Source organism: Lepeophtheirus salmonis, chromosome 13 (genome assembly GCF_016086655.4).
Source record: "Lepeophtheirus salmonis chromosome 13, UVic_Lsal_1.4, whole genome shotgun sequence".
Classification (NCBI taxonomy): domain Eukaryota; kingdom Metazoa; phylum Arthropoda; class Copepoda; order Siphonostomatoida; family Caligidae; genus Lepeophtheirus; species Lepeophtheirus salmonis.
In genome coordinates, this window is record NC_052143.2 from 37,315,236 (window position 1) to 37,327,471 (window position 12,236).

A 12,236-nucleotide genomic window follows, 5' to 3' on the forward strand; every position below is an offset into this window, starting at 1 on the left:
CTATTCCTGGCCATCTATGTAGTCCTCAGACAAAGGAAGCTAAGGAAAAGTATAGTACTTCTACTTGAGCAGCAGTAGACATAACAATATAGAACCATGATGACGATGATATCAAAAGATCCTTCAAAATAATAGCAAAAATTAAAGCAAATACGTTGAATTTCACAAAATCAATTTAAATGAGTCTTCAACTGAACAAAATTATTTATAAGTGCTGAATGAATCGCATAAAATAGATGTCCTTGATAAATTAATAATGTCGAAACAGATCACTTAATAAACTAAATAGATCTTCCTGTAAATAAATTTAAGATAATAATTAATTCAAATAGTTAAAGATATGCTCAAGTCAAATCAAGTTCGACTTTTGCCTTCGGATTATTATATATTATCTACAATTTCACTAAATACAACAGCTGTATTCAACCTTTCAAATCAGAATATTTATTCGTTTCTGTCTATGTCAGCTAAGCGGCCAAGTAAAAATCCTTGTCACCTACCTCTATATGTATGTATCTATTTCTCTATGGTTAGCCCCATCCAGTATTTTGTTTCTTTCTTAATAAATGTTGGATGTTTTGTTATATATATCCTTTAATTTTCGTCCTATAATATTAATATCATAATTGAGTTATAAATTTTCTCAAAAATTTGTATTTTTCTTTGCCTGGATTTTCTTTTTCTTTTTATAAACAGTTAAACTCTTTAAACAGAAAATAATAAATAAAGGATGCAATGAGACTACCAATTATAAATAGCAGTATAACAAGAATTATAAAATAGTTTGAAGAGGAATTACTATTCATACATATAAACTGTTTTTTCTCGTCACACATACAGTTCCTCCATTTTCCATGTAAGAGACAAACACACAAACCCTTGGAAGAATCGTGCTGATTTATGGCCCAATTAGTATAGCTTCCATATTGAACTCGGGACTTGACCCATTTATACTCAAGAACTATTGGATCTTCAATTAATCCAATAAATGTTTCTGCTTCCAAATTAAGCATACTAATTTCAAAGAAAACATAAATTAGAGATTTCCCCCTTTTCTACATAGAATAACAAATAATACTTATATTATAAAAAATACTCAACCTTGTCAATTGAAATTCTTCTTCATAGGATCGAAAAACTGCAAGTGTACCACCATCTTGTCTACAAATTTGCATAGCCTCCGTAATATTTGCTTTTTCTTCGCTCAAATAGTAGCAAAAATTATCGTATTTAATGGAACCACTCTCACAATTCGTGACAATCTTAGGTGGTGCGGAAAGAATGGACTCATCTACCAACTGCTGGTGAGAAAAGTATTGACAAATGAAGGCCTTTTTATCCCTGCAGGAGCAAGTTTTCCATTGCCCATTTGTTGAAATATAAAAACAAGGGGAATCAGATATATCTGCATGTTCTGCAAAATTTCTGAAAGGATCTTCATTTTGTGGATCCTCAGGGATTCCATTCCAATAAAATGTTCTAGTCTTAATGTTATATTGGAGTCCTAACCAAATAGGTTGTGGAAAATGATTTAGTATCAATTCAATTTCTTCTTGGAGGTACCTAAGAAGTTAGTAAAATAAGACGATGAGAATAGATCATGCTATTTGAAACAAATAGTTGTATTACTGGGAATGGATAGTAACTAATTGTCCATCTTCTTTTAGACAATGACCCTCTGCATTTGTAAAGTTCAACTTTTCAGAAAACAACTCATAGCAATATTCTCCTGAATGAATTTGATCCTACATACATTTTGAAAATATTTAATGCATTACTTATTCCACAAATTATGTAATATGTACTATGAATTTTACCTTAGTACAAAAAGTTGACGCGGATAATTTTTCCACAAGTGCTGGACGATTGCATACAAAATACATTTCCTCTGAGCAATTCTGAACTATTGCTCTAAATTCTTTATTTGTATCAATTGCCGCACAGCGCTCCGTCAAACCCATGTCAAGTTGGTCTATAACCCAAAAGTGTTTTGAGCTTTCTTTCGTGTCCTTTAAGCGAGGATAGTAATTAGGCTCCTCTTCCGAAGACTTTATACCAGTCCAGATATATGGCGTACTACCAAATTGAAGTTTATAATTATTTTTAATAAAATTTGTTTCGCTTGTATCAATAAATCCAACATGTTTCCCACCCAATAGCATACAATTTCCTTGTGCTTCTAACCAATCTTTTTTTGTGTTGTAGAAAAGATAACACTTTTTTTCATGAAGTTTCCAACCAGGGAAACAGGTATAAGCCTCATCTATTTGAAAAGAACACAGAAAATTGAGTTTTTCTTCGTCAGATGTTTCAATCCAATTCCCCCCCATAGGTTAAGGTTTTACACTTAGAAAATGATGGCATGTGGTTATTATTGTAATCAAAATCTGTCTTATCATGCCATTCGGATGTTTTTGTTAAACCAATCATCAATTTGGAAGATGGTAAATTCTTAGCCAGAGTGGAAAAATATTCATTCACTTCAATCTTGTGAATACTTGCAATATCTCCGTTCAGCATGTGATGGCAACTTGCAGATGCTTCTTTACAAGTTTTTAATTCTTTTGAAATACTATAACAAATACCTCCAATCAAAATGTGAGAACAGTCACCTGATTTTTGAAAGAGAAAAAAAAAGATGGAATTTATATAATTACTAATTACCAGGGCCGTAGGAAGCTATTTTTAGCTGGGAGGGTACAAAAATCTGGTACCCTCTTCCAAATACTAATACTATGTATAAATCTATTTTTTATGGGTTATGACAGGTCCTGACATAAATATGATGAACACCAACATCACTGAATTTTTGTAGGGGACCACCTCTGATTCCTAGAGCCTTGATTAATTATATATGTTCACACTACCGGTCATGGGATTTTTCAAGGGAGGGAGAAAATATTTTTTTCTAATTTTCTAACTGAAAATCCCATTTTTCCAGATAACATTTTGTTAGGAAAATAAAATAAGGGCTTTTTCAAAGAATAAGAGGTATTTCTTAGTAATAAAAACTGTTCCTTATTTATGAAATTGCATATTTTTTAATGACCTGTTTCTAAAAATATCAAGTCTTTTTTTGGGTCCCTTTTATTAAAATGTGTCAATATTTTATCTAATCGCGATTTCTACAAAGGAAAAATAAAGTTATTTTCATTTTTTTATATCATTCCGTAAAATTGGCATCGGCCCTGCATGAACTAATACCAAAATATTCTTACCAATAGGACGAGAGCATACATAAGGTTTGACTAATTTACATGGAAGGGATTGAAATATTCCTGGAGGAATTAATACTGAACATAAATGCTCCGCTGTTTGATAGTATAATGGTGAATTTTTATGGATAAATGTTGATACATCAATTTGACCTTATCATGAAAAATATATAAAAAAATTAACAACACTATAAGATAGTTAAATTTTACTACAGTACTTCCTATAAATTCGCGAGATTCTTCATCGTCAACATAAGCAATGTGAGCATTCTTATCTAAGGCTTTACAATGTTTCTCTGAAGAAGCATAAGTTGCCGATTTCCTACGGAAAATGAAACATTGACGTTTAAAACGCTTCCATCCAAAAGGACACACATCTATGTACATATAAGAAAAAAAAATTCTGAGTTAGAAACAAAACAAAAAAATCAATTAATTGGCTCACCTAGAATAGGTGACAATTCATCTTCAGACATATTTATTTCTTTATCCCTCTCATGAGCATATTTTCCTGTATGAAAACAAAAAATTATTAGATATAGTGTAGGATAGGTCCTAAGACTGATTTCCTAATCATTCTCCCCGCCCCCTACCCCCTTTAATAGTGCTAAGGCACCGATTAGTCTGGCCTGCAGTCCTAGCTCACGTACCTTTCTTGTACCACGCAACCTTTCACCCAAAAAGACAAACCCAAAAAACAGAAAAGATCCAAAATCACATGTACGGTGTGTGGATAAGAAACTTATAACGCCGTTTCATTGACGTTAGCTTACAATTTTATTTTTTACGTCACAACGGAACCAAGTTCAGTGTTACTCACTACCCATAAGTGTTAATTAATCATTATAGATAAATACTAGAAGCCGAAGGAGGATACAAAAATTATGAACTGCGTGAAAATACATTTAATTCATAGTGATTTTGATGCATCTTTCGTACAAAGGATCCGAAGATAGTCATCCGCATCCACCCATACTTTCCATTCCTAGGAATTCATATTTTTTCCGTTTGGATATCCAGAACGTCTTCTAATCCTCTTTTCAACTTCAGGTAAAAGAGATCTCTTTGTGCCTCAATCAGTGGATATCATCTCCCTCAATGGAAGAATCCTGCATTTTGCAAATACGCTTCATATCAAGGTCTATGAAAGTGATATAACCTCGTGAATCATTGCATCTATACTCAAGAATACATAAATTACTCCAGATATTTTACGAAATCATCATCATATACTTCTACATATAAGAACTATGGAGTTCCATAAAATGGAAAAATAATCAACTCAAAAGATTCAGTGAGGAAGATGGATAGTTATCATCCTTCATCCACAGCACTTTAATTGAAGTTATTGAATCCTTTTCTCCTTATATCAAGTCTACTTCGTCCTCTACTCTAAGTAAAAACTATTTCATTTAAAAGATATAGAATGTATTATTAATTTCAGGAAAATTCTGGATATTTATTTAAAAATGTATGTACTGAACTACTTTTTAATTTTCAAAACAACTTTTAACCTATAATTTTAATCAATTTTAGTACCGTAATCGTCTGAGGATAAAAATTTACACTTATAGAGTTGTCTGATAAGAAAATAAAATACTAATATATGATGTATTAATACCATTAGTCATATAAATTTGAATTTCCTATTCAATGGACACATCTGTGACGTCATCAAAATAGCCAGTACAATTGTAAACAAAAGCAAAAAAATATCTTATCAACACATCGTATATGTGGTTACCTTGCAAAATCATCTGGTAGTTAGCTAATTAAGTTTATCATACTAACTGCTATTTATCTCCCATAATATCAATTATCCAAAAAAATTAATTAATTAGACATATGTAGGTGATTCATAATATTAAAATCCTACACAGTATTATATTCGATGTTGCATTATAATATTACTTAGTAATATTATTAAAAAAAAAATATCTATATATTTGTATATGATAGACAAAATTTCTTCATAGAAATAATATGGCCAATATTTATATTATATATATAATAAGTGTACTATTGTCCCCGTCATCCTACTCACTGAATTGGCAAGATGTTTCAAACTTAGTATAATTATTAGATAAAGTTTGAAATTTAAAATTTACTGGAATATGAAAATACTAAATTCATATTGTGTTGAAGTACACAATTTTATATCCAAAATGCATCGTTTTGCGGCATTTCTCCTTAAAAATGGAAAATTGAACTTTGATAAAAAGAATGAAAAAATTATTAAGAAAATGTCAGATATTCAGTTTAACATCAATTTTTGTGTCAAGTTTATATGGAAACAAATTTCCAGACGAATTTCTAAAAACTTTATTTTGTCTACAAAACAAATATTCATGCATTTTTTTTTTTTTTTTTTTTGTAACTGAAAAAAAAAGAAAATGCAATTTTTACATATCTTACTTATTATGCTCATAACTTTTTTGATTTTGATAAAGTCCTTATTCATATAGTTCTTTTAGAGACGTCGGTCACTTATTAATTTATAAATCTAGTCTCCTTGAGCTCCAAAAAATATTTTTTATATGATTTGGGTATAGATAAAGCCCCATTTATAAGACAGCCCCGCCCCCCAAAAAAATGGGTAAACCCGTTTAAATCTGACAAAGTTCAAAAAGGGAAAGGTTCGGCGTCCTATGCCTAGCAGTATGGGCCCCCATAAAAGACACACACACACAGATTGATTTTTTTTATATATAAAATTCTCACCTTTTTTTGACAAATAAAATACTTCTTTTTTTTGCAATCAGTGAAATACCATAGACCATATTGATTGAAAAGATCCATGGCTGCACAGCCGTACTCTTGTTCTTTTCGTAAATATAAATAACTTGCAGGGGTCCCATCGGACCATCCTAAAGGTATATTTCTATTTTTTTGTAATCCAATCCATAGTTCTGGGAACTCACGCGTAAGTGTATCACCTCGCCAAAGCGTTTCTATGTAAAATTGCATACGAGGATCTGGTATGGATACCAAATGCACTTCTTCTTTAGTCGTTTTTCCAAGTGAAATACAATGTTTCTCTGCTGAATTCCAATCCTTATCCTCTTCCACATTCAAATAACAATTACCAGACTCGAAATCTTCAATCCAATCTTTAGAGCCGCAGTTTCCGTGAAATTCTTCTATAAAAATCAATCACATTTTACTCGTGAGTTAATCAAATTCATACTTTTATAGGGGTGAACTGATATAATAGTTGTATATTTAGATATATGGTTATTAAGTTTGAATAACTCATTTAAACATCTTTAATACTCGTATGTATATATTTATCATGTTGTTAAATATTTCCAATTTATTTACTCATTCAGAGAAGTATCTTTAAATTAAAAGCTAAAAGGTTTACAAAACTATTGATAATTTCATTCCAGATTATTTTAAATTTTAAGATTAGCTAAGATAGACTGGCCATAGTAACAATACCACGTTGGTAAAGTTGATTTAGTATAATTAGTTATAAATCTGGTGTTTATATATACTTACTCCCATTTCGATCTTACATTATGAGAATATTTTAATGCTTTTGGATCATATGTGGATACATTGGCAATACCAATAAACAAGTTCACCCCTATATGGGAAATATATAAGTTAAATAATTGTTACGTACCCTGAGGTTGCTCACACATGATATTCACGAGATATTTAATTCTAACTAACATTTTTAAAGAATAATTTCTACGTTGTTCTTTTTCATATATTTTTAGTATGAAAAGTTTGTATTCAAATGGTTAAATATGTGGGAATTGATTAATGTAACCTTCCAAATAACGTGAAGGGGGGTCTAAGAAATTAGTTTAGCAAAATATTTAGCAATATATAATAAGATCTTATGACAATAAAAATAACTTAAAATTAATTAGTATGAATGTGCGTAGAAATTATTCTTACACCTAAAGTATCCTGGGAAATGAGTATCATTTAGTGTAAGAAAGAAAATCTGATTTGCTGGTGCATTAGAGTAATATATAGAATTGAATGGATCATAATAGTAATCTAAACTTTTTAAATAGTTTGCCGGTCCTAACGTTACAGCTTCATTCTTTTCTTCTCTATTCCCTGTAAATAAATAAAAAAATGAAATAGTGTGTTATTAATTTTTGTTGATCTACTTACAATAGAAAAATGAATCAAACATCTCTAAGGACCTTTTCCTTTGTGATGTACCTAACCGTGAATTTGGGTGATCTTGAGGACAAAAATCAGTAAGAATATAATCGAAGTTTTGAATGTTGCCATAAAATGGAATAGGTTTGACACAAGACAAATCACTATGGTAATAACCAGGAGGACAGGTGACTGTAACAAAAAGATCATTTTTTTTTAATAAAAGACCACTTATGTTAGTATGCAATGCATATTTTTTACGTACATTTATCAAATGAGCAGAGGTAGCTACGTGGAAAACTACAATTTGCCCCTTTCCATAATCCATCTGAATCAATTATCAAACAGAGTCTCTTTGAATCAAATGAGTAATTTGTATTATTATAATATGTCAAATTTAATTTATTAAGCCATTGTGGTTCCTTTCCAACTACTTTGACTCCAATAAAAACTTTGTAGTTATTCAGCAGTCCTATACACACATTTTGTAGAATAAATTTAAAGATTTAATTATAGGTATATTCAGCAGTTTAAACTCTGTCTCCCGAAGTGATTTTGATTTCATTTTTAAACTATGAGTATTTAGCTAAAAAAAAACAACTGATAAACATGCTCCAAACATGGTTTCTCCCTCCATTAAAGTACAGGAGCCCCCCCAACCCCCTAATTATCTCCCCGATATATTCCTGTCATATAGCTTTTTTTGATATTATGATAATAAATTATAAAAAACTATATAAGGATACTGAATATATATAGATTAAGTTTTGATTATTTATAGCTTACAGTATTGAAATGACCGGATTAAAAATCAAGAAAATACTCTACATTAAATTTACAACTATTTTACAAGTCTCTGATCAGGCATGAAAAAGAAGGAATAAATTAAAAAATGGACTTTGAAAAATAATTTATCCCATTTAACGGATTCTAGTACTAAAAACGTAGATTTTCCTTGTTCCCAAACCCAGCAATAAGTAAGAACCCCCCATGCCTAAGATTAAAAAGAGACTTGTATTATTTTATGAGTGATTCACCAGTGATCAAGTTGTTGGTTTCTTTGTCGTAGATATTAGCCAGAGTTGCCCTGGGATGAACTTTACCGCAGTGATCATTAGCATCATTGAAGTTTTTGAACTCAGTTTGGAATTGGAAACATTGAAGATATGAAGATATCCATCCTTTAGGACACCGAACTATTTTATCAGCATAATAGATAAATACGTCAATAGAAATTATTCATTAACCCCTTCATCCAATTTTTAATAGGTAACTTACCGCGCCTTGAATCGATTCCTTTAAAGCCTCCCATTGGAATTCCTTTAATACTTTCTAGTTTATAAATTTTTTTTCCATTATCTAATTTTAATTGATGTAAATATTATTTATATACAGGTAAGTTACTAGAGGATACTTACACTTGAAAATGTTATATTGGAAGGATCCCATTCCGATCAAGAAATGAAATATATAGAGTCTTAATAGCATTTCCCTGCGCATTCTTGATGCTTTTCATCAGACACGTACTTAAAAACTGAATATAAATGTGAAATAAACTTTTTCCAACTTTTAATTTTAATTTTTCAATTAAATTAAATTCATAACTAACCGGTTAAACACGAATTAAAGACAGGGAAGCAAACTACTGTAATGTTTTTGTCAGTGTTTCCAGGTAGGCTCAAGCAAAATCGGCTATTTGTACATATGTATATAATATATAATATATTTAATGGTTTAAATATGCAGGGTTAAATATTTTTGGAATAGACTAAATTTGAACGAGTAGCCTATTTTTTTAAGCAAAAACGATAATTTTATAAAATTACTCAATTGTGTGCTAAATTAAATATTATCACTTTATATTGATGTACATGGTTGGAAATAATATTATTTGTCAGGATGCTAAAGAAAAGAAACCTGTGTAGTATTTTGAGGTGCATAAAAGATGTACTAAAAAGTAGAGCAGTTTTTCCATTTGGTAATATGAACATGATTCTTTATTTTCCAATGTAGGTAGATTTGTTTTGTGAGTCAGAGGGGCGTCCGCATAGGGTAGGCTGTAGTGGATTGAGTTCACTTTCCCCTCAATTAAAATCAATTTTAATTCCGTTATGAATACAAAAAATTATCACATTGTGAGAGAGGGGAGGGTATTCAAATTCGTGGCAAAATGGGTTTAAAAAAAAGACATAGTTCAAATTCAAGAACAAGGAATAATTTTAACTTTAAAATCATTGCAAAAAAAAAAAAAAATACTACTTGAGTCTAGATCCTTAACAACATTCATTTCGTCGTTTGGTCAATTTTTCTACTCGTCTCCCATGCTCAAATGGGCCTTAATACATCTGGCGAACAATATTGTGTCGGAGGAAATAGAGCCTTATTTGAACTAAAAGATGTTAAAAAAATAAATTGATTACATCCTTTTCAACGGTTCCACAAAAATTAAATGCTCACTACAGTTAAGACATTTTTTCCAGAGATGTGAAAAATATAGAATCACACTATTGAAAAAGAAAATACAAGCAGCGCATTCTGTTTCTTTCACCGGTTTTTGTTGTATCAAGGGACAGAGTGCAACCTAATACACAGTTTGATAGATATATTAAATCAATTTATTATTTTAATATATTAAATTATTGTTGTAAAAGTCCTGATGTATTCGGTACAGTATATTCATAGGACCGTCATTATACATTATTGGAGGCTCTCTCTATCCAATGGCAATCCTTAAATGCAAATTTTATTATAAAGGATTAAAATTTCAAATCATAACTGATCATAAATGTCATATAAACATTTTTAAAAGCTAAAGTCTAGCTATTAAAGAAAATAGTCCTATTCAAATAATTATCAGGAAGATCCCTGGTTATACGTTTAAGATTGATGGAATACCGGGGAAGAGACATTATATTGCTGATACATTTTCTCGTTCACCTGTATTTGCTCATTAAGAAGAAGATACTTCTCACGAAAAGTCGTTAAGAGTCAGAAACATCAACGATGATCCTGGACTCTAAGGTTTAATTTCTGCAAAAAAAAGATGACAACTATCAAGCAACATCTATAGCTTTGATCACCACACTGGACGCATCTTCACTAAATAGTGGTCTGATCTTAGCATCAATATATCAGGTTTAATAATTACCCATTTTCAACGCATCCATTAGAACTGCCGGGGAAAAAAATCCTCTCTGAGCTTCATCTTCTCTGCCAAGGCATTAGGAAAACAAGCGAACGAGATAAATCCTTATATTTTTGGAATTGCATTAATAACGATACAAAATAAATTGCTTAATCATGTTAAAAGTGTATAGAATTATCACCTCCTCAATCCAAACAATCTTTAAAGGAGTCATTGTCTTCTTGCCCGTATCCATGGATCTCATTGAAGCTAAAGGAAAAGAATACATGGGATTAGTCGATCATTATTTAGGATGGACTTAAATTTCTCCCCTCAAAAATACTAAGACACAGTCGGTAAGTAGAGGATTAAAGGAATTGTTAAATGATTACAGGATCCCAGTGAATATGAGAACTGACGCTGAACCAAAGTTCCGAAATAATTTTCAAACGTTTCTACAGAAATTTAAGTATTCTATATAAAAGTCCATAATCGTACAAAGTCTAACGGTCACGCCGAGACCACTATTAAAGAAGTGAGTGGAGTAACATTCCACGGTATACAACAAGGGTTATTCCGCCATAAACAGCGAACTCGAACTCTGACCATCAAGAGTCATTATTAAATACTCTTTAATAACAGATCACCATTTATCTAAAGCCAAATCTTCAAGGGAGGGAGAGATAAAGAGTCAATCCTTTTTTGTATCTCTTAATGAATGTACGAACGCACGCAATCGTAGTTCCTCAAACCAATCTTCTATCACTGTCGAATTATTATTATTGATTAAGTAAACAATTTTTATAAATGACGTGTTCCTTTCAAGTTTATCCTGATTATTCCAGTCGTAATATCAATAGACAATAATATGTATTTTATTCTTTTCTTTTAACCACTTGATATATTAGTAGATACAGTTTCATGGATAAAGGAAAGCGCCCTATGGAAATAAATGATTTTCGAACCAGAGACAAAATAAGTAATATTTATAAATATATGATTAAAGAAAATAAAATGAAAGTTCAGTGATTGAAATTAATTCATATTTCCATATATTAAAGCATAAGCAATTAGTTACAAAAAAAAAAAAAAAAAAAAAACAGAGCCATCTAGCTTATGTACAAGTCGAGAAAATGATACTTGAACTTGACCGACCAAGTTCCAGTCCCACACTATGAGCAGTTGGGCGTCTCCAGGACCACTATCTATGCTGTCAGCAAATCCAAAACGTTGGAGAGGAAGAAGGGCTCTGTCAAAAAGGCCGAACTGGATCCGGAGGAGTTAAAGAAAACAGGCAAGGCTAACCCCTCAATTCTATGATGGCCCATGGAAGAGATCTCCATGTTTCACACTTGATAGTCCAGTGAGCTATGTGGATAGAAGAGACTTGTGAGGGTGGAGAGGTCACTTTTTTCGACCCAGCAGTGAAAGAAACTCATCTCCTTCGTTGTAAGACTCTTTTGAATGATTCTTTTGAGGTTTTTTTGGACACTTTTGCCCCACATACAGCCCGCCCCCCTCAACATACTACACATTTTGGACAAATGTCGATGGGAAGGAATGCAGTGCCCGTCATTCCAACACAAAGGCCCTCAAAGCCACTGTCAGCCAGCTCTGGGACGTTATGACGGGGGGAAAGACATACGGTATCATTGTTTAAAATACTGATGTGATTATCATCTGCCTGCTTTATTATGATTTTTGAGGGTATAACGAATGTATTTATTAGGAAAATGTTTAATGAAGATATACTACGTATAATTGACTTCAAC

At 31.4% G+C, this 12,236-nt stretch overlaps 1 protein-coding gene across 17 annotated transcripts; it reads right to left on the reverse strand.

The window, feature by feature from the left end:
* Positions 1 to 576: 576 nt before the first annotated feature.
* Positions 577 to 11,454, reverse strand: LOC121128351 (secretory phospholipase A2 receptor). 17 transcript variants are annotated; one of them, XM_071892671.1, is made up of 21 exons: positions 11,197 to 11,298; positions 10,667 to 11,130; positions 10,489 to 10,589; positions 9,798 to 10,370; positions 9,212 to 9,729; positions 8,950 to 9,032; positions 8,759 to 8,874; positions 8,619 to 8,699; positions 8,378 to 8,536; positions 7,606 to 7,812; positions 7,350 to 7,532; positions 7,125 to 7,292; positions 6,844 to 6,888; positions 5,938 to 6,355; positions 3,661 to 3,728; positions 3,434 to 3,592; positions 3,219 to 3,368; positions 1,818 to 2,612; positions 1,630 to 1,745; positions 1,102 to 1,563; positions 577 to 1,014 (listed from the first exon to the last, which is right to left on the reverse strand). In XM_071892671.1, the coding sequence occupies exons 7-18, from the start codon at positions 8,838 to 8,840 to the stop codon at positions 2,311 to 2,313; spliced, it is 2,022 nt and encodes a 673-aa protein (XP_071748772.1). In that variant the 5' UTR covers positions 8,841 to 8,874; positions 8,950 to 9,032; positions 9,212 to 9,729; positions 9,798 to 10,370; positions 10,489 to 10,589; positions 10,667 to 11,130; positions 11,197 to 11,298; the 3' UTR covers positions 577 to 1,014; positions 1,102 to 1,563; positions 1,630 to 1,745; positions 1,818 to 2,310. The 17 variants fall into 17 exon arrangements, with proteins under 17 accessions (XP_071748772.1, XP_071748771.1, XP_071748769.1 ...); XM_071892670.1 differs by having other exon boundaries at positions 9,600 to 9,729; positions 10,667 to 11,454; XM_071892668.1 differs by having other exon boundaries at positions 9,258 to 9,729; positions 10,667 to 11,454.
* Between the last annotated feature and the right edge of the window lie 782 nt (positions 11,455 to 12,236).